Below are 21248 nucleotides of genomic sequence, written 5' to 3' on the forward strand. Positions count from 1 at the left end.
GTGCGTCAGGCGCGGGCGGAAGCAGCCGTGCCGGGCGGGTGGCGGAGGGTCGCGGCGGCCGCGCCATGGTGGATTACAGCGTGTGGGACCACATCGAGGTCTCGGACGATGAGGACGAGACTCACCCCAACATCGACACCGCCAGCCTCTTCCGATGGCGGCACCAGGTGCGGCTCGGCCGGTCCGCGGCGCCCCCCGGGCCTGGCGCTCCGCGCGAGGCCCGTTCCCATGGTGACCGGGCCCGGGATTCCCGGGGGAGGCGGGGAGGGGGGGGGTTCGGTTGTTCGTGGGACCCCCGTGGGGCGGGGGGGCTCTCGGAACGGGGAAGGGGGGGCGTTCTCCTGTTCCCAGCTCCGGGGGCCGCCGTGGGGCGGGGGCTCCCCGCGTTCCGGTGGGATCATCCCCGGAGCCCCCGCGGGGAGCTCCCCCATCCCGGGGCACCCCCGTTCCTGTGCCCCCACCCCGGGGCACCCCGTTCTCTGTGCTCACCATCCCAGAAAACCCCATTCCCTGTGCCCCCATTCCCTGTCCCCATCCCAGGGCACCCTGTCCAGGACACTCCAAATCCATCCCAAATTCATCCAGGACACCCCAAATCCACCTCAAATTCACCCCAAAATTCACCCCAAATCCACCTCAAATTCACCCCAAATCCACTCCAAAATTCACCCCAAATTCCTGCCAAATTCACCCCGAAAATGAATTTGGGGTTCCTGTGCCCAGGACACCCTGTTCCCTGTACCCCCCACCTCAGAACACCGTGTTCTCTGTACCCCCATCCCCGTGCCCCACATTCCCCCGTCCCTGCCCTGCCAAGGGGCTGCTCCGTCCCTTGGGAAGCCCCTCCGGGGGGCTCAGCCCCCCAGACCCCTCTGTGTGCCCCGGGGTGGGGCAGTGACACCCCCAAGGGAGCCCCCCCCCCAAATCCCCACGGAAAAGCTGCTGCCCCCTCCCCACGCAGCCCAAGCCGGGGTGGCAGAGGGGGGCTGCAGCTGCGGGGTGCCCCCCAGGCCCGCGTGGAGCGCATGGAGCAGTTCCAGAAGGAGAAGGAGGAGCTGGATAAAGGCTGCCGCGAGTGCAAGCGCAAGCTGGCCGAGTGCCAGAAGAGGATGAAGGAGCTGGAGCTGGCCGAGCCCGGCAGCGGCAGGGGGGAGATGGAGAAGCTCCAGGCCGAGGCCCAGCAGCTGAAGAACGAGGAGAAGAGCTGGGAGAACAAGCTGGAGGAGCTGAGGAAGAAGGAGAAGAACATGCCCTGGAACGTGGACACGCTCAGCAAGGACGGCTTCAGCAAGGTGGGGTCTGGGGAGGAAACACCCCAAAAAACGGCCCCAAATCTGTGAGGGGCTCCCCAAAAAATCGACCCCAAATCTGCCAGGACACCCCCAAAAAACCAGCCCCAAATGTGTGAGGGGCTCTCCAAAAAAAGGCCCCAAATGTGTGAGGGCCTCCCCAAAAAACCGGCCCCAAATCTGCCAGGACACCCCCAAAAAACCAGCCCCAAATCTGTGAGGGGCTCTCCAAAAAAAGGCCCCAAATGTGTGAGGGGCTCCCCAAAAACCGACCCCAAATTTGTGAGGGGCTCCCAAAAAACCGACCCCAAATTTGTGAGGATCTCCCAAAAAATCGACCCCAAATCTGTGAGGAGCTCCCAAAAAACCGACCCCAAATCTGTGAGGAGCTCCCAAAAAACCGACCCCAAATCTGTGAGGGGCTCCCAAAAAAACCGACCCCAAATTTGTGAGGAGCTCCCAAAAAACCGACCCCAAATCTGTCAGGATCTCCCAAGAAAACCGACCCCAAGCCCGTGAGGTTTCCCCCCAAATCGTTCCCTGTGTTCTTTTGGGTCCCCAGAGCGTTTTCAACGTGAAGCCCGAGGAGAAGGAGGAGACGGAGGAGCAGAAGGAGAAGAAGCACAAAACCTTCGTGGAGCGATACGAGAAGCAGATCAAACACTTTGGTGAGGGTCTGGGGGGCTCTGGGCAGCTGGGAGCAGCTTTTTGGGGTTCCCCAGGCTTGGGAACACCCCCTGTGCTGGGAGCAGCCCGGAATCCTCTCACTCTGCTGAAAATTGAGGATTTTGTGTGGTTTCCCCATTTTTTCCCCCTCTGAAGCACAGTTTTGGGGGAGTTCAGTCAGGTTTCAGGGTGAGGTGCCCACCCTGCTCCTGGGGGGGTTCAGGGGTGGTTCCCTCGCTGAGGAGAGGGAATCCCCCTGTGCTGCTGGCAGGGATGCTGAGGCGCTGGGATGACAGCCAGAAGTACCTGTCAGACAACCCTCACCTGGTCTGCGAGGAGACAGCCAACTACCTGGTCATCTGGTGCATCGACCTGGAGGTGGAGGAGGTGAGGAGTCGGGGTGAAATTGGGGTAAAACCCCCCTTTTGCAGGCTGCAGCTGCCTGGTTCTCACCTCTCTGGATTTTATCTTGTTTTTCCTGCCGGAGAAATGAGAGGCTTTGGGAATTATAAAGCAGGAAAGGTGGGGAAAAGATCTTTAAAATCATTCTATAAAGGCACCCATGCCTTTTTTGGGAGAGAGGTTCACCCCCAGGCCCCTCTCCTGCAGCTCCAGGGTTTTCCTGGGATGAGGAGCCCAGAAAAAAATCAAAATCAGGGAATTTGGGGTTAATTTGGGATCAAAAAGCTTCTAAAGATCATCAAATCCAATCCCATGCCCTTAACACACCAACCCCCAGCCCCCGCAGGGATTCCCTGGCCCAAATCCCCTCTTTCCCTGCCCAGAAGGGGTTTGATGGAGTGGGGATTTGGGGCATTTTGAGGACTTTGAGCCTGTTTTCCCCCAGAAACATGCGCTGATGGAGCAGGTGGCCCACCAGACCATCGTCATGCAGTTCATCCTGGAGCTGGCCAAGAGCCTCAAGGTGGATCCCAGGGCTTGCTTCCGGCAGTTCTTCACCAAAATTAAGGTAAAAATCCCCCCTGGACGCCCCAAAACCGCTCCCTGGGGCCCAGTGCACCCCAATTTCCACAGGTTTAGCCTCCAAATTTTCTCCCTTTTTTGAGGACAGGGGAGGGGATTCTGGCAGAGAGGGGCATGGGTTGGAAAAGGGGGGTTCAGGGGTGGAATTGGGGGTTTGGGGTGGGAATTGGGGATTTAGGGGTGGAATTGGGGGTTCAGGGGTGGGAATTGGGGGCTCAGGGGCTGCAGATCGGGGTTCAGAGCCCATCTTTAGGCACAGCCCCCAATTCCCCTTCCTTTACCCCGGTTCCGCTTCCCTTTCACCCCAACTCTCTGGGGCCGTGCCCAGCACTGCGGGACAGGACGGGATGGACCCGGGTGGATTTGGGGTGAAATAGTAGTGAATTTGGGTTGAATTTGGGGGTGGATTTGGGGGTGGATTTGGGGTGAATTTTGTGGTTGAGGTGATTTTGGGGGTGGATTTGGGTTGAATTTGGGGGTGGATTTGGGGTGAATTTTGTGGTTGAGGTGATTTTGGGGTGGATTTGGGGTGAATTTAGGGTGAATTTTGGGGTGGATTTGGGGTGAATTTGGGGGTGGATTTGGGGTGATTTTTGGCTGGATTTTGGGTGGGTTTGGGGTGGATTTGGGGTGAATTTGGGGGTGGATTTGGGGTGATTTTTGGCTGAATTTTGGGGTGGGTTTGGGGTGAATTTGGGCTGAATTTTGGGCTGCATGCCCCCTTTGCCCCCAGACGGCAGACCAGCAGTACCTGGAGGGCTTCACGGAGGAGCTGGAGGCGTTCAAGGAGCGCGTGCGGGGCCGGGCGCGGGCGCGGCTGGAGAAGGCGCTGCGCGAGTACGAGGAGGAGGAGCGCCAGAAGCGCCTGGGGCCCGGCGGGCTCGACCCCGTCGAGGTCTACGAGTCCCTGCCCGCCGTGAGTTTGGGGCTACACCCCCAGTTTGGGGCATTTTGGGGCTCCCCCTGCCCGCCGTGAGTTTGGGGCTACACCCCCAGTTTGGGGCATTTTGGGGCTCCCCCTGCCCGCCGTGAGTTTGGGGCTACACCCCCAGTTTGGGGCATTTTGGGGCTCCCCCTGCCCGCCGTGAGTTTGGGGCTACACCCCCAGTTTGGGGCATTTGGGGGCTCCCCCTACCCGCCGTGAGTTTGGGGCTACACCCCCAGTTTGGGGCATTTTGGGGCTCCCACAAGTGGCTCCCGGCTCTGAGGGGGTTTTGGGTGTTGGAGGTTTGGGGGGTCTTGGTGGGATTGGGTTGGTCCCAGTCAGTCCCAGCACGAGTTTGGTTTTGAGGCTCAATCCGCCAGTTTTGGGTGGTTTGAGGTTTTGGGGTGTTTCCTTGTGGGGATCTTTGGGTCCCAGTGTGACCCAGTCACTCCCAGTATGATCCCAGTCACTCCCAGTGTACCCCAGTCACTCCCAGCGTATCCCAGTCGCTCCCAGTACATCCCAGTCGCTCCCAGTACATCCCAGTTTCTCCCAGCCCCACTGACCAGTCCCTGGGCCCGGCAGGAGCTGCAGAAATGCTTCGATGTCAAAGACGTTCAGATGCTGCAGGACACAATCAGCAAAATGGACCCAACTGTGAGTTTTTTATCCCAAAAATCCCTCGGGAGGGGTCCCAAATCCTCCAAGGGAGCCCCAAACCCCTCGAGGATGTCCCCAAACCCCTCGGGCTGTCACCAGATCCCTCTGGGATGTCCCCAAACCCCTCGGGCTGTCACCAAATCCCTCGGGGCTGTCCCCAAGCCCCTCGGGCTGTCACCAAATCCCTCAGGCTGTCCCCAAATCCCTTGAGGATGTCCCCAAACCCCTTGAGGATGTCCCCAAACCCCTCGAGGATGTCCCCAAATCCCTCGGGGATGTCCCCAAGCCCCTTGGGCTGTCCCCAAGCCCCTTGGGCTGTCCCCAAATTCCTCGGGGCTGTCCCCAAACCCCTCAGGCTGTCCCCAAATCCCTTGGGCTGTCCCCAAGCCCCTCGGGCTGTCCCCAAATTCCTCGGGGCTGTCCCCAAACCCCTCAGGCTGTCCCCAAATCCCTTGAGGATGTCCCCAAATCCCTTGAGGCTGTCCCCAAATCCCTTGAGGATGTCCCCAAACCCCTCGAGGATGTCCCCAAACACCCCCGTGCCCCTTTCCAGGAGGCCAAGTACCACATGCAGCGCTGCATCGACTCGGGGCTCTGGGTGCCCAACGCCAAGGGCGGGGACGGGGCGGAGAGAGGCGCGGGGGAGGCGGCGCTCTACGAGGAGATCAAGAAGGAGAACGGCGCCGAGCAGGAGGCCAAGCCCTGAGCGGGGCCACGCCCCCGGAAAAAAGGCAGAAAAGGTCAAAAAAAGAGAAAAAAAACACGAAAAAAAAAACCCAAACCAACTCGCCCCGTCGGAAAAGCAGCAAAAGCAGGCGGGGAGGGGTCGTGCCCCACTCCCCCACCCCCGCAGCCCCCTCCCCGCTCCCTCACGCCCCCCCCCCCCCGCGCTTTTCACGCCGTAGAGACTTTTGGGGAAGGATTTTGGGAGGTTTGGGCCCCCCCCGGCCCCTCCCTGGTGGGTTTGGGGTGCAGGGGAGGTCGGAGCCGCGGTGCCAGAGCGGAGAATAAAGAGATTGGAGAAGCTGAGCGTGGCCTGGGGGTCTGGGGGCCTTTGGGGGGATTTGGGGAGCAGGGATGAACTGGAGCCGCCCTGGGAGGGGCAGGGGGCTGTGACCCGCCCCCCCAGCCTCCCCCCATCCTGCCAGGGGGGCTTGGGGGGCTCCCCTGATGGGGTTTGGGCCACCCAGTTTGGATCCCAGTGCAGCTGTGGCCGTGGGTTTGGATCCAGCTGTGCCCGCAGGTTTGGATCCAGCTGTGGCTGTGGGTTTGGATACAGTGTGCCCGCAGGTTTGGATCCAGCTGTGCCCGCAGGTTTGGATCCAGCTGTGCCCGCAGGTTTGGATCCAGTGTGCCCGCAGGTTTGGATCCAGCTGTGCCCGCAGGTTTGGATCCAGCTGTGCCCGTTCCAGCAGCCCCCAGTCCGGATCCGTCCCACTCGCAGTTTGGGTCTAGTTGTGGTTCTGGTCCAGCTGTGCGGCCCCCAGTTCTGGATCCAGATGTTCCCCCCCTTTCAGATCCAGCTGTGCCCGTCAGGCCCCGCCCCCTCGATCGGCCTGGCCACGCCCCCTCGATCGGCCTGGCCACGCCCCCTTCACCCGCGCATCCTGGGCCCCTCCCTTTTCCTAGAGCCCCGCCTCCCGGCCAATCAGAGCCTTTTCCCAGGCGCGGCCCCACCCATGGGGCGAAGCTGCGTGGGCGGGGCCTGGCGCCGGCCAATGGCAGCGCGCGTCTCTCGCGGCCAATGGGAGGCGGCGGCGCTGCGGGGCGGAGGGAGCCGGAGCGGCGGCCGGGCCGGGCCGGTACCAACGGGGGGGACCGGGGGGGGGGGAAGGGGGGAACCGGTACCACCGTACGGACCGGCGTCAGCCGGGGGGGTAACGGGGGTGGTGACAACCGGGATGGGGAAAGGGTCGGTGACAACCGGGAGGGGCGGTACCAACCGGGGGTGGGCCCGGAACCAGCCTCGTGAGGGGTCGGGGGCCGGTACCAACCGGGACGGTGGGGGGGGAGTAAGTGTCCTCTGAGAGACTGAAATGGGTCACAAATCCTCCCCAAAACGGGTCAAAATTTAATCTTGAAGTGGGTCAAAATCTACCCTGAAATGGGTCAAAGTTTCCTCTTGAAGTGGGTCAAAAATCCAGCCGAAAATAGGTCAAAATCCACCCTGAAATGGGTGAAAACTTCACCCCCAAATGGGTCAAAAATGCACCCTGAAATGGATCGAAATCCATCCTGAAACAAATCCAATCCATCCCAAAAAGGGTGAGAATCCACCCTGAAACAGGTGCAAAACCCATTCTGAAGGGGGTCAAAATTCCCCCCTTAAACAGGTCCAGAATCCCTCCTGAAAAATCCCCCAATCCACCCCAAAATGGGCCCAAATCCCATTTTTCCCCCTGCAGCTGCCACCATGTCCCTGGCACAGCGCAGCTTTGGGAATCCCATTTTTGGGTCCCAATCCCGTTTTGGGTCCCAGTCCCGTTTTTGGGTCTCAGTCCCGTTTTTGTGCCCCAGTCCCGTTGGCAATGCTGGTTTTGGGTCCCAATTCTGTTGGGAATGCCGTTTTTGGGTCCCAGTCCCGTTGGCAATGCTGTTTTTGGGTCCCAATCCCATTTTTGGGCCCCAATCCCATGTTTTTCCCCCCAGAGCTGTGGCGCCATGTCCCTGTGCCAGCCCAGCTTTGGGAATGCCGTTTTTGGGGATGCCGTTTTTGGACCCCAATCCCGTTTTTGGGCCCCAATCCCGTTTTTGGGCCCCAATCCCATGTTTTTCCCCCAGAGCTGCAGCGCCATGTCCCTGTGCCAGCCCAGCTTTGGGGATGCCGTTTTTGGGATGCCGTTTTTGGGGATGCCGTTTTTGGGGATGCTGTTTTTGGGGATGCCGTTTTTGGGGATGCCGTTTTTGGGGATGCCGTTTTTGGGGATGCCGTTTTTGGGCCCCAATCCCGTTTTTGGGCCCCAATCCCGTGTTTCTCCCCCAGAGCTGCGGCGCCATGTCCCTGTGCCAGCCCAGCTTTGGGGATGCCGTTTTTGGGGATGCCGTTTTTGGGTCCCAATCCCATTTTTGGGCCCCAATCCCATGTTTTTCCCCAGAACTGCGGCGCCATGTCCCTGTGCCAGCCCAGCTTTGGGGATGCCGTTTTTGGGGATGCCGTTTTTGGACCCCAATCCCGTGTTTTCCCCCAGAGCTGCGGCGCCATGTCCCTGTGCCAGCCCAGCTTTGGGAATGCCATTTTTGGGGATGCCATTTTTGGGTCCCAATCCCGTTTTTGGGCCCCAATCCCGTTTTTGGGCCCCAATCCCGTGTTTCTCCCCCAGAGCTGCAGCGCCATGTCCCTGTGCCAGCCCAGCTTTGGGAATGCCGTTTTTGGGGATGCCGTTTTTGGGGATGCCGTTTTTGGGGATGGTGTTTTTGGGGATGCCGTTTTTGGGGATGCCGTTTTTGGGTCCCAATCCCATTTTTGGACCCCAATCCCATGTTTTTCCCCAGAACTGCGGCGCCATGTCCCTGTGCCAGCCCAGCTTTGGGGATGCCGTTTTTGGGGATGCCGTTTTTGGGGATGCCGTTTTTGGGGATGCCGTTTTCGGACCCCAATCCCGTGTTTTTCCCCCAGAACTGCGGCGCCATGTCCCTGTGCCAGCGCGGGGCCGCGGCCGAGCCCGAGGGCTGCGGGTTCCCGGCGGGCGCGGGGCTGAAGGTGCTGCTGCACTGGAGCGGGGACGAGGAGCGCGAGCGCTGCCGCGTGTACGGCCGGGGCGCCCTGAGCGCCGAGGAGATCTGCATCGACCTGGCCCGCAGCCTCGGTGAGCCCGGCAGGGACAGGGACAGGGACAGGGAGGGTGGGGAAGGGCAGGTCCTGCTCTGTGACACCTGAGGATGAGGAATTCCCAGGGAAAGCAGCGGGAATATCCAGGGGAAACAGCAGGACTACCCAGGGACCACACCAGGGAAAATATCAGGAATTCCCAAGGAACACACCAGGAATTTCCAGGGAAAATACCAGGGAAAACACCAGACATTCCCAGAGAAAACACCAAATCCCAACTGGATTCCTTCCCAAAGCTGAGAAAATCCATGTTTTCTAGTTTTTTGGGAATAAAACCCAATGAATTTTTTGGGGTATTTTTTGGGGGGGAATGAAACGTGTTGAGTTCAGGTTTATTGGGAATAAAACCGAGTCTGGGTTTGTTGGGCATAAAACCAGCTGAGTTTCGGTTCCTTGGGAACAGACACCCTGGAATTTCAGGTTTTTTTGGGAGCAAGCCCCTGGTCCCAGCTGGCTTTTCCCATTCCTGGCAGGAATTACCCCGCTCTGCTACAGCCTCTTCGCCCTCTACGACCCCCAGAGCCGGATCTGGCTCCCTCCCAACCACCAGTTCCACATCGGGAAGGACACCAGCATCAACCTGATCTTCAGGATGAGGTGAGGCCTCTCCCGTCCCGGATTTCCTTGGAAAAACTGGTCCCAGTTGAAGGAAGGAAACGTTGGATTTGGCCTCTCCATCAGTGTAGAAAAATCCGCTTCTTTCTTCCCAAAATCCCTCCGCCTTCCTCTCCAGCGTCCCTCACAGAGGTTCATGGGATCAACAGGGGGTCCATGGTTATAAAAGACGGGGGAAGCTTCAAATGATCCCATTCTGGAGGCAGGAGGAGGCTGCTGCCCTTCACTCCCAGCTCGGATTCATTCCCTGTGCTCAAATCCCAATTTCTTTAGGCACATGGGTGTTTCTCCCGTGGTTCCAAGAAGTTTTATTCCTTAAAAAAACCCCAAATCCCCTGATTTGAGCCCAGAATGTGACTCCCAGCACAGGACCAGCTCCTCTCCTGCTGTCCTCTCCCCATTCCAGGTTTTATTTCCGGAACTGGCATGGGATGAATGACAAGGAGCCGGCAGTTTTCCGCAACGTGCCGCGCGCTGGGGATTCTCCCGAGGAAAAACCTCCCGGAGGAGCTTTACTGGACAGATCCTCCTTCGAGTACCTGTTTGAGCAGGTAACAGGGCAGGATTCGGGGGAAAAATGGGATCATTCTCCTCGATCCAGATGAATTTGGCTCAGGATCCGTTTTTCCATCCCTGGGGGTTTATTTAAAGATAAAAACCCTGCTGAGTTTTCCCTGTGGAAAGGTTTTATCCTGCTGGGATTGGAGCTGGAGGGGATTCTGTAATTCCATGGGATAATTTTCCCTCTTAAGGGATTTTTACTCATGGTCCCACCTTTTAAATAGAAAAACATGAAGAAAATCTTTCCGGAAATCATCTCAGGGCAGAGTTTTAGTCCCAATTATTTCACATTTAACAGGGAAAATTCGAGTTCATCAACGATGTCGCCTCCCTGAAGGATTTCCAGAGCGAGACGGAAATGCAGAAGTTCAAGAATGAGAGCTTGGGGATGGCCGTGCTGCACCTCTCCCACATCGCCATCAAAAAGGGCATTTCCCTGGAGGAAGTGGCCAGGAAGTACAGGTGAAATTCCTGCTTTTCCAAGGGCGTTTTTCCTCCTTTTTCACTGTTTTTTTCCCCCTCGTTTTCTGCGGTTTCTCCATTGCATCCCAAGCTCTTCCTGCACCCCCTCCCGACAATTCCCCCGTTTTTTTCTGCAGCTTCAAGGACTGCATCCCGCGCTCCTTCCGCCGCCAGATCCAGCAGAACAACTTCCTGACCCGGTTCCGGATGAAGAACGTCTTCCGCCGCTTCCTGCGGCGCTTCCAGCGGCACACGGTGGCCGCGGGCAGCCTGACGGAGCAGGACGTGATGTACAAGTACCTGGCCACCCTGGAGCAGCTGGCCCCCCGCTTCGGGAGCGAGCTCTTCCCGGTGCTGTCCCTGGAAACGGCGGCCGAGGGCGAGAAGGGGCCACCCTGTGCCAATGGGGGCCACGCGGAGCCCGAGCAGCCGCTGGGCCCCCGGGACTGTCCGGTCACTCACCACGTGCTGGTCACCGGCACCGGCGGCATCCAGTGGCGGCCGGTGCCCGCAGAGGTGGGTTGGGATGGAGTGGCTTTGGGATGAGCCGTTCCTGCCCCAAATCCTGTGTTTGTCCTTGGTTTGTGGTGGGTTTGGGAGGAGCCATTCCCACCTCAAATCCTGTGTTTGTCCTTGGTTTGTGGTGGGTTTGGGATGAGCCGTTCCTGCCCCAAATCCTGTGTTTGTCCTTGGTTTGTGGTGGGTTTGGGAGGAGCCATTCCCACCTCAAATCCTGTGTTTGTCCTTGGTTTGTGGTGGGTTTGGGATGAGCCGTTCCTGCCCCAAATCCTGTGTTTGTCCTTGGTTTGTGGTGGGTTTGGGAGGAGCCATTCCCACCTCAAATCCTGTGTTTGTCCTTGGTTTGTGGTGGGTTTGGGATGAGCCGTTCCTGCCCCAAATCCTATGTTTGTCCTTGGTTTGTGGTGGGTTTGGGATGGGGTGGCTTTAGCATGAGCCATTCCTGCCCCAAATCCTCGGTTCGTGGTGGGTTTGGGATGAGCCATTCCCACCTCAAATCCTGTATTTTTCCTTGGTTTGTGGTGGGTTTGGGATGAGCCGTTCCTGCTCCAAATCCCATCTTTTTCCATGGTTTGTGGTCCTAGGTTTTGCCTGGGGTGCTGTTCTCTGTTCTTTTCCCAGTTTTCCCAGTTTCCCACCCAAATGCATCCCACACCATCTCCTTCATTTGTGCATCCAGGCTTTTCCTCGGCCTCCAGCTTATCCCAGTTTCCCCCCAACCCTTCCCAGCAGCAGGAAAAGCCTGGAATTCTCCTCTCTGCCCCCCCACAGAGCATGGAAAGCTTCTCCCAGCGTGGATATTTTGGGAGGAAAAGCAGGAACAAGGAGCCGGAGGCGCCGCCGGTGGAGCGGAGCGAGCCCCCCTGGTGCCATTTCTGCGATTTTCGGGAAATCACCCACGTGGTGGTCAAGGACTCCAGGATCAGCATCCACCGGCAGGACAACAAGTGCCTGGTGGGTGGGGGATCCCAGCGCTGGGATCCTGGGATTGCTCCGCCCAGGGCAGGAGGAGGCAGCCCTGGGAAGAACAAGGGGTTTTAACTGGGTTTTATGGGGGATTTTTAGGGTTTCCCGTGAGTTTCCTGCAGGTTTCCCAAGGGTATTTTTACAGTTTCCCACAGGTTTCCTGCACGTTTTCCATGGGAACTTTAGGGTTTCCCATGGGTTTCTTTAGGGTTTTCCCTGGGATTTTTTAGGGTTTCCCATGGGTTTTTTAGGGTTTCCCATGGGTTTCTTTAGGGTTTTCCCTGGGATTTTTTAGGGTTTCCCGCAGGTTTCCTGCAGGTTTCCCGCTCACCCCGATGCTCTGTCCCTCCCCAGGAGGTGCTGCTGCCCTGCCCCAGCAGTGCCCTGGCTCTGGTGTCCCTGGTGGATGGATATTTCCGGCTGACTGCCGATTCCAGCCATTACCTGTGCCACGACGTGGCCCCGCCGCGGCTGCTCCTGAGCATCCACAACGGCATCCACGGGCCCATGCAGTGAGTGCGGCTTCCCTGCGGATCTCCTGCATCCCAGGGCTCATCCTGGAGCTGCTCCATGTCCTTGGGGTGGTCCCTGGCTGTTTCATCTGCTTTGGGTTCATCCCATTCCATTCCACGTCCTTTGGGTTCATCCCAGTCTATTCCACGTCTTTTGGGTTCATCCTGAGACATTCCTTGTCCTCAAGGGATTATCCAGAGCTGTTCCTTGTCCTCAGGGCTCATCCTAATTAATTTCTTTTCCTCAGGGCTCATCCTAATCCATTCCCTTTTCCCAGGGCTCATCCCAATCCATTCCATTTCCTCAGCGTTCACCCCAATCCATCCCTTGTCCTTTAGGTTCATCTCAATCCTTTCCCTGCCCTCAGGGGCTCATCCCAATACATTTCCTGCCCTCTGGGCTCATCCCCATCCATCCCTCCCCTCCCTTTTCCAGGGAGGAGTTTGTTTTTGCCAAGCTCCGCCGGGAGGAGCCAGAGGAAGGGCTCTACATCCTCCGCTGGAGCGTCCTGGATTTCAACCGCATGATCCTGTCCGTGCTGAAGAGGAGCCACCAGCAGGTAGGGACGCGGTTCCCAGCGCGGGATTCCCGGGAATTGCGAGCTCTGGAATGAGCCGGGAGCCTCGTGGCTTCAGCTCCTGCCTCTCCCGGCTTTGCCAGGCTCCTGGGACGCCGGGAGCCTTCAAGTACCGGCAGTTCCGGATCCAGAAGAAGGGAGACTCCTTCGTGCTGGAGGGCTGGGACCGGGAGTTCCCCTCCCTGCGGGAGCTCCTGGACGTGCTCAAGGGCTGCACCCTCAGATCCGGCGAGGAGAACTTCACGGTGAAGAGGTGCTGCCCACCCAAGCCGGGAGGTAGGGGCAGGGATCATTCCAGGGACTGGGAACGGGCGGATGCGGGAGCTCACAGAACCCCCTTCCCTCCTGTCCCAGAGATCTCAGACCTGCTGATCACACGGAAGGCGAAGGACAACGGGAAGCAGATCCTGAACCTCACCCAGCTCAGCTTCCACCAGATCCGCAAGAACGAGATCACCCAGGTGCTGCTTTCCAGGGATTTTCACTGCTCAGATTCCTGGGATTCACTGGGGGAAGTGGAGGGATCCACTCTGCTTTCCTGGGATTTTTGGGGATCGAGGAAACTGCTCTGCCTTCCTGGGATACATAGTGGATGAATCCTCTCTGTTTTCCTGGGATTCTCTGCCTTCCAGGGATTCCCTCCAGATCCCAGGATCCTCCCACACCCCCGGGGCAACCAGCAGGATGAATTTGCTGTTTCATCCCTTCCCTTTCCAAGGAAAAGGGAGGGAAATGTCCCCGTGAAAGCGGCTTTCTCCCACATTGGGAGGCGGGGGAATTCGGGGAGGGATCCAGGTGGGGATTCCCACCTTCCCAGGGTCCACCAGCTCTTGCTTTTCCCCGTTTTCCCAGCGAGCCCACCTGGGCCAGGGCACCCGGACCAACATCTACGACGGGGTCCTGAGCGTCTGCGGGAACTCCGGGAACGACGACGAGGCCGAGTATTTCTCCACGGAGCAGAACAACAATGGGCGCGAGATGCACGTGGTGCTCAAAGTTCTGGACCCCAGCCACAGGGACATCGCCCTGGTGAGCCCTTCCCGGGCTGGGAGAGCTGGGATCGGGGCAGGAGACACGGATCCGGGAGGTGGGAGAGGGATCCGGGGGGTAGGAGAGGGATCCAGGTGTTGCGGAGGGATCCAGGGGGTGGGATGTGACCCCAAAAGGGCTGGAACATGGCCCAGAGGGTTGGAATTTGGCTCCAGGGGCTGGAAAGTGGATATTCAAGGCTTGGAATATGGATCCAAGGACTGTAATATGTATCCAAGGACTGGCTGCAGGTGCTGGAGTGTGGGTCCATGAGGGCTGGAATTCCTCCTGGCTTTTGGTTCTGGAATTTGGCTCCCAAGGGGCTGGGATGGGGCTCCCAGAGGGCTGGGATGGGGCTCCCGGGAGCTCCTGGCCCCTCGGGAACCCCGGGACGCCGCTGCCATCCCCGCTGTCCCTGCAGGCATTCTTCGAGAGCGCCAGCCTGATGTCCCAGGTGTCCCACGTGCACCTGGCCTTCGTGCACGGCGTCTGCGTGCGCGGCTCCGAGAGTGAGTCCAGCAGCACCCCCCGCCCCGTTCCCGGCCCCAATCCCGTGGGATCATCCCCGTTTTCCCTGCAGACATCATGGTGGAGGAGTTTGTGGAGCACGGGCCCCTGGATGTGCTGCTGCGCAAGGAGAAGGGCCGGATCTCCGTGGGGTGGAAAATCACCGTGGCCAAACAGCTGGGGAGTGCCTTGAGCTACCTGGTAACTCCAGCTGGGAATCCACTAACCCTGACCCTGACCCTAACCCTCCCTTTCCTCCCTTTTCCCAAGGGATAATCACATTTTTAGGGTCATTCCACCCTTCCTGCAGCCTGTCCTTGCTCCCTCTCCCCTGCTCTGGGAATTTCAGTCCTCCCTGGATTCATTTTGGAGCTGGGAAAAGCAAGGGATAAGGATGGGATTCTGAGCAGGGGGTTGGAAAATCCCCTTTATCATTTTATTCCCCATTTTGGATTGATCTTGGAGCAAAATCCCAAGACAGGGAGGTGAAATTCCAGCCAGGAGTACCAGTTTTGCGTTTTATTTTCCAGAGGCTTCACCTTGCCCTGTGGCATTGCTGGGATTTTTCCCAATATTTATTTTTTCTGGGATTGTTTACCAGAATTCACTTATTATTGAGGATCTGTTGGAATTTGCTATGGGAAAAATGAATACTGGAACGTTATTATTGGGAAAATTATCACAGGAATTTTTTTACTGGGGAAAATTTATTATTGGGAAATAATTTATTATTAAAATAATAATTTAAAAAGTAAATAAAAGTAAATGGAATAGAAAAGGAATAAAAAGAAACGGTAAAATATTTACAATAAATAAAAAATAATTGCTTTTAAAAAAAAAATTATTTCCCAATAATTTTTCCCTTTCCCTTTGCTTTTCCCAGGAGGACAAGAACCTGGTGCACGGGAATGTGTGTGCCAAGAACATCCTGCTGGCCAGGAAGGGGCTGGAGGATGGATCCGTGCCTTTCGTGAAGCTCAGCGACCCCGGGGTCAGCTTCACCGTGCTCTCCCGGGAAGGTATGGGATTTTCTGGGGCAAGATCCAGGTTATTTTTCCCCTCTTCCCCTAACAATTCCCACAGGTTGTGGCCAGAACATTTTTCACAGAGTATTTCCAACTTTTCCAACCCAAATTTTCTCAATGTTTGGCATTTTAATACGGGAATTCCACCTGGTTTGGTCCCCAAGCTGCTGTCAGGGATGATCACACCCCATTCCAGTGCTAGGGATGCTTTTACCACGGGCTCTTGCCCTGTAAATCTCATATTTTATCTCTTTAAAATCCCAAATTTTATACCTTTAACATATCATATTTTATGCCTTTAATATCCCATATTTTTCTACTTAATATCCCATATATTATACCTTTAATGTCCCATACTTAACAATTTTAACCCTTCACCTTTGACGTTTTACACGTAACAGATCAACACCCCAAACACACCGTCGCCCCCAGTAAATAATTAAAACACACATTTCATACTTTCCTGGTGGGATGTGTCCCTCAGAGCGCGTGGACAGGATTCCCTGGATCGCCCCGGAATGCATCCGGGATGTGGGGAACCTCAGCACGGCCTCGGACAAGTGGAGTTTTGGGACAACGCTCCTGGAAATCTGCTTCGACGCCGACGTCCCGCTGAAGGAGCGCACTCCCTCCGAGGTGATTCCCGCTGTTTTGCCTGGTTTGGGCTGCATTTGGGGATCGGGTCTGGAGTTTTTCCCGTGTTTTCCCCACAGAAGGAGCGTTTCTACGAGAAGAGGCACCGGCTGCCGGAGCCTTCGTGCCGGGAATTGGCCTCGCTGATCTCCCGGTGCCTCAACTACACCCCGGTGGAGCGGCCGTCCTTCCGCACCGTGCTGAGGGAGCTGACCCGGCTGCAGCCGCACCGTGAGGGGCGGGAAAAAGGGGGAAATGCGGAAAAATCCTGGGGAAACGGGGATGAGGGTCCTGGATCCGGGAAAGGGCCATGAGGGAGCTGAGCGGGCTGCCGCCGCCGCTCCGTGAGGGGCGGGAACGGGCTAAAATCCTGGGTTAATGGAGAAAAATCCCGGGAGGAGTGGGGAAAAATCCCGGGGAAAACGGGGATGAAGGTCCTGGATCGGGGAATGGGGGAAATCCCAGGATTCTGTGGGGAAAAGGGACGTGAGGGAGCTGACCCGACTCCAGCCGCTCCGTGAGGGCGGGAACGGGGAAATCCCGGGGGAACGGGGAGAAATCCTGGGGAAATGGAGAAAAATCACGGAGGAATGGGGAAAATCCCGGGGATTCTGTGGGGAAAAGGGGCGTCAGGGATCTCACCCGGCTGCCGGTGCACCGTGAGGGGCGGGAAAAAGGGAAAATTTCGGGATTCTGTGGGGAAAGGAGGCGTGAGGGAGCCGACCCGGCTGCAGCCGCTCCGTAAGGGCGGGAACGGGGAAATCCCGGGGGAACGGGGAGAAATCCTGGGGAAAGGGAGAAAAATCCCGGTGGAATGGGGAAAAACCCCGGGGTTTTGTGGGGGAAATCCCGGGGAAACGGGGATGAGGGTCCTGGATCGGGGAATTGGGAAATCCCAGGATTCTGTGGGGAAAAGGGGCGTGAGGGAGCCGGCCCGGCTGCCGCCGCTCCGTGAGGGGCGGGAAAAGGAAAATCCCGGGATTCTGTGGGGGAAAGGGAAAAAAGGAAAACCCAAGGTCCCTCGCAGACCTCGTGGACGTCACGTCGGTGAATCCCGACTTCCCGGTGTCGGATCCCACCGTCTTCCAGAAGCGGTACCTGAAGAAAATCCGGGAACTGGGGGAGGTCAGTGGCGTCCTGAGGTCTGGAGTTCTGGGGAAGCTGGGCAGGCTCCTTTCCCTGTCTGGATCCGAAATTCCACTGTTTTCCCTGCGTATTTCCCTGGCTGGACCCAAAATTCCACGTTTTAATCCTTATTTTCAAATTTTAACCTGTTTTCCCTGCTGATTTTTCTCTCCATTTCTGAACTTTGTTGATGCCCTCTGCATCCTCCCAGCACGGGGAAGCCCAAAAACCTCCTTTCACCACCCAAATTCCAAAAATTTATCCTTCTCCAGGGCCACTTTGGGAAGGTGAGCCTGTGCTGCTATGACCCCACCAACGACGGCACCGGGGAGATGGTGGCAGTGAAATCCCTGAAATCTGGGAGCAGCCCCCAGCTCCTGAGCTCCTGGAAGAGGGAGATCCAGATCCTGAAGACCCTGTACCACGAGAACATCGTCAAGTACAAGGGCTGCTGCAGCGAGCAGGGTGAGGGAGAAACCTCCCGGGATTTTCCAGTGGTTCAGCCACGGAGAGCTTAAAAAACCCCAATTCCCATGTTTTTTTGGCTGGGAGTGGCTGTCCTGGCAGGAATTTGGGGGCGGTCGGGTGGTCCCCACATTGCCATGTGTCTGTTACAGGGGATAAAGTGGTGCAGCTGATCATGGAGTACGTCCCGCTGGGAAGCCTCCGGGAATTCCTGCCCAAACACCCCCTGAGCCTGTCCCACCTCCTGCTCTTCGCCCAGCAGATCTGCGAGGTGAGCCCAGAATGGGGCTGGATCCCAAAAATTCAGGATGATTCCCAAAGAAATGGGGTTGGGCGACTCAAAAATGGGGGTTATGGCCCCAAAATGCGGCTGAATTGACAAAAATATGGGGTGGGACCCTTGGGAAATGGGGCTGAGTTCCCAAAATGTGGCTGAATTCCCCAAAATATGGGAGTGGACCCTTTGGAAATGGGGCTGAATTCCCAAAAATGGGGCTGATCCCCAAAAAATGGAGATGAACCCCTCAGAAATGGGGCTGACAGTTCAAAGTGAGGCTGAACTCCAAAAAATGGGATTGAATTCTCCTCAAAATGGGGAAACACAGGGGTGCCAACCCTAAAATGGGGCTTAATTCCCAAAAATGGGGCCGATTCCCAAAAAAAAGGGCATGAACCCCCCAAAATACCTCACAACTCCCCCAGAAACACCTCAAAACCCCCCAAAACCTCTTCCAACCTTCCCAAATCCAGCCATAATTTCTTTTTCTCCCCCCGTTTTTCCAGGGCATGGCCTACCTGCACTCCCTGCACTACATCCACCGGGACCTGGCCGCCAGGAACGTGCTGCTGGAGAACGAGCACGTGGTGAAAATCGGGGATTTTGGGCTGGCCAAGGCCGTCCCCGAGGGCCACGAGTACTACCGTGTGCGGGAGGACGGCGACAGCCCCGTGTTCTGGTGAGGGGCCCCGGGGTTTGGGAGCCTCCTGGCAGCGCTGCTGGATCCCAAACCCCAGAGCTGTGACCCCAGGTGATTCCAGGTACGCCCCGGAGTGCCTCAAGGAGTGTAAATTCTACTATGCCTCGGATGTTTGGTCTTTTGGGGTGACCCTCTACGAGCTCCTGACGCGCTGTGACCCCGGGAGCAGCCCCCCGGCCGTGAGTCCCGTGGGAATCCCAGAGGTTCTGGGTTGAAATCGGGGGTTTTCCCCCATGTTTTTGGGGTTTTTTTCCTCCCCTCACAGAAATTCCTGGAGATGATCGGGGCCACGCAGGGGCAGATGACGGTGCTGAGGCTGATTGAGCTCCTGGAGAGGGGGAAGAGGCTCCCCATGCCCAGGGATTGTCCCTGCGAGGTGGGAAACGGGGAAAAGGGGGGAGAAAATGGGGAAAAATGGGGAGGGGAGGAAAAGGGAGAGAGGGAGGAGAGATGGGGGGAGAAAATGGGGAAAATGGGGGGGGGAGAGAAGGAGGAAAAGGGGAAAACGGTGAAGGGAAAAGGGAAAATGGGAAGGGAAAAAAGGGAATGGGAAGGGAAGGAGGAAGAGTGGGGAAGAGAAAGGAAAAAAGGAGGAAGGGAAAAAGTGGGAGGAAAGGAGGGAAAATGGGGAAGGAAAGGGGGAAATGTGTAGAGAAGGAGGAAAAAAATGGGAAAGAGGAGGAGCAAAGTGGGAAGGGAGGAGAGGAAAGGGGAATGTTTCACATTCCTGGAGGAAGAGGAGCGAGGTTTTCCTGGGATTCCCAGGGAGGTTTTCTCAGGATTTCAGGGGAGGTTTTCCCAGGATTTCAGGGAGGTTTTCCCAGGATTTTGGGGGAGGATTTCCTGGGATTCCCCAGGGATTTCCCGTTTTCCCAGGACTTTGGGGCAGGATGTCCCGGGATTTCCCGTTTTCCCGGGATTCTGGGGCAGGATGTCCCGGGATTTCCCGTTTTCCCGGGATTTTGGGGCAGGATTCCCCAGGGATTTCCCGTTTTGCCAGGATTCTGGGGCAGGATTCCCCAGGGATTTCCTGTTTTCCGGGGATTTTGGGGCAGGATGTCCCGGGATTTCCCGTTTTCTCAGGATTTTGGGGCAGGATGTCCCGGAATTTCCCGTTTTCCCAGGATTTTGGGGCAGGATGTCCCGGGATTTCCCGTTTTCCCGGGATTTTGGGGCAGGATTCCCCAGGGATTTCCCGTTTTCCCGGGATTTTGGGGCAGGATGTCCCGGGATTTCCCGTTTTCCCCGTTTTTCCCCCAGGTTTACCGGCTGATGAAGAACTGCTGGGAGGCCGAGGCCTCGTTCCGCCCGGCCTTCCCCAACCTCGTGCCCGTCCTCAGGAGCTTCCAGGAGAAGTACCGGGCTCAGGCCCCCTCTGTCTTCAACCTCTGCTGAGGGGGGACCCCAAAACCCCATGGGATCGGGGGGCTAAACCCAAAAAAATCCCATGGGATGGGGGGGAAACACCCCAGAAAGTCCCATAGAATAGGGGGAAAAAATCCCCAAAAAATCCCATGGGATCAGGGGGCAAAACCCAAAAAAATCCCTTGGGATGGGGGGGAAACACCCCAGAAAATCCCATAGAATGGGGGGGGAAAATCCCCAAAAAATCCCATGGGATCAGAGGGCAAAACCCAAAAAAATCCCATGGGATGGGGGGGAAACACCCCAGAAAATCCCATAGAATGGGGGGGAAAAATCCCCAAAAAATCCCATGGGATCAGAGGGCAAAACCCAAAAAAATCCCATGGGATGGGGGGGAAACACCCAAAAAAATCCCATGGGATGGGGGGGAAACACCCCAGAAAATCCCATAGAATGGGGGGGAAAAGTCCCCAAAAAATCCCATGGGATCAGGGGGCAAAACCCAAAAAAATCCCATGGGATGGGGGGGAAACACCCCAGAAAGTCCCATAGAATGGGGGGGAAAAATCCCCTAGAATGGAGGGGGGAAAACCCCTCAAAAATCCATGCAGCTGGGGGGGGGAAACACCCCAAAAAACCCCAGGGGATGGGGGGGAATCCAAAAAATCCCATGGGATAGGGGGGAAATCCTAAAAAATCCATGAAATGGAGGGGAAAATCCCCAAAATTCCCATGGAATAGGGGAAAGGAAAAAAACCAAAAAAATCCCATGGAGTGGGGAGAAAACCCCCCAAAATCCCATGGAATAGGGGGGAAAAAACACCAAACAATCCCATGGAATGGGGGGAAAATCCCATTGAATGGGAGAAAAACCCCAAAAAATCCCATGGAATGGGGCAGTGTGGGGGGGAAACCCCAAAAAAATCATGGAAGGGGGAGAAAAAAAACCCCAAAAATTCATGGAAGGGGTAAAGAATAAAAAAAAAAAATCCGTGGAATGGGGGGGGGGGGGAACCCAAAAAAATCCATGAAATGGAAGGAAAAACCCCCCAGAGTTCCATGGGAAGAGGGGGGACCCCCAATGCCAGACCAGCCCCCCCAGAATTCCTGATTGTGCCCCCCCTGCCACCGAACACTGTGAACGAGCTCTGGGCCCGAGGTTTTGGGGTGGGAAGGGGGCATTTGTGGATTTTGGTGCATTTCTGGAATTGTTGCCTTATTCCCAGCCCCGTCCTCTCCCCCAGTTTGGGGCTGGGGTCGTTTTTGGGGGGTGGGAGGGGCTGGATCTCCTTCCTGCCCTCCAGGATTTGGGGCCTTTTCCCAAAAAAAAACCCAAAAACGGGAATTCCACAAAAAAAAAACAAACCAAACCAAACCAAACCAAACCTGGCACTTTATCGGGATTTTGGGGAATTCCCAAAAATTCCCTTATTTATTGCCTGCTGTGCCCTCCTCCCCAGGAGCTGGGGGGGATTTGGGGGAAATCCCCTGGAATTTGGGGCGGGGGGTTGGGGTTTGGGGGAACCCCCGGGATTTTGGGGGATCCAGAGGGTCCC

General features: G+C 56.9%; 2 protein-coding genes across 4 annotated transcripts; both read left to right on the forward strand.

The window, feature by feature from the left end:
- Positions 1 to 6: 6 nt before the first annotated feature.
- On the forward strand, positions 7 to 5545 carry CDC37 (cell division cycle 37, HSP90 cochaperone). The gene is made up of 8 exons (XM_084223929.1): positions 7 to 167; positions 1011 to 1292; positions 1852 to 1957; positions 2227 to 2342; positions 2803 to 2925; positions 3673 to 3855; positions 4450 to 4521; positions 5078 to 5545. Exons 1-8 carry the CDS (start codon positions 66 to 68, stop codon positions 5228 to 5230), a joined length of 1137 nt encoding a protein of 378 aa, XP_084080055.1. The 5' UTR covers positions 7 to 65; the 3' UTR covers positions 5231 to 5545.
- Positions 5546 to 6283: 738 nt separating this feature from the next.
- On the forward strand, positions 6284 to 21146 carry TYK2 (tyrosine kinase 2). Of its 3 annotated transcripts, none has more exons than XM_084223867.1 (24): positions 6284 to 6326; positions 8141 to 8330; positions 8827 to 8950; positions 9375 to 9519; positions 9828 to 9991; positions 10129 to 10507; positions 11240 to 11464; positions 11831 to 11988; positions 12425 to 12548; positions 12650 to 12842; positions 12921 to 13027; positions 13419 to 13595; positions 14017 to 14104; positions 14176 to 14303; positions 14986 to 15121; positions 15612 to 15763; positions 15841 to 15991; positions 16788 to 16885; positions 17158 to 17350; positions 17503 to 17621; positions 18134 to 18306; positions 18389 to 18506; positions 18593 to 18703; positions 19588 to 21146. In XM_084223867.1, the coding sequence occupies exons 2-24, from the start codon at positions 8153 to 8155 to the stop codon at positions 19720 to 19722; spliced, it is 3576 nt and encodes a 1191-aa protein (XP_084079993.1). In that variant the 5' UTR covers positions 6284 to 6326; positions 8141 to 8152; the 3' UTR covers positions 19723 to 21146. The 3 variants fall into 3 exon arrangements, with proteins under 3 accessions (XP_084079993.1, XP_084079994.1, XP_084079995.1); XM_084223868.1 differs by having other exon boundaries at positions 11243 to 11464; XM_084223869.1 differs by having other exon boundaries at positions 11282 to 11464.
- Positions 21147 to 21248: the final 102 nt, after the last annotated feature.

This window comes from Fringilla coelebs (genome assembly GCF_963513975.1).
Source record: "Fringilla coelebs genome assembly, chromosome: 32".
In the NCBI taxonomy this organism is placed as follows: domain Eukaryota; kingdom Metazoa; phylum Chordata; class Aves; order Passeriformes; family Fringillidae; genus Fringilla; species Fringilla coelebs.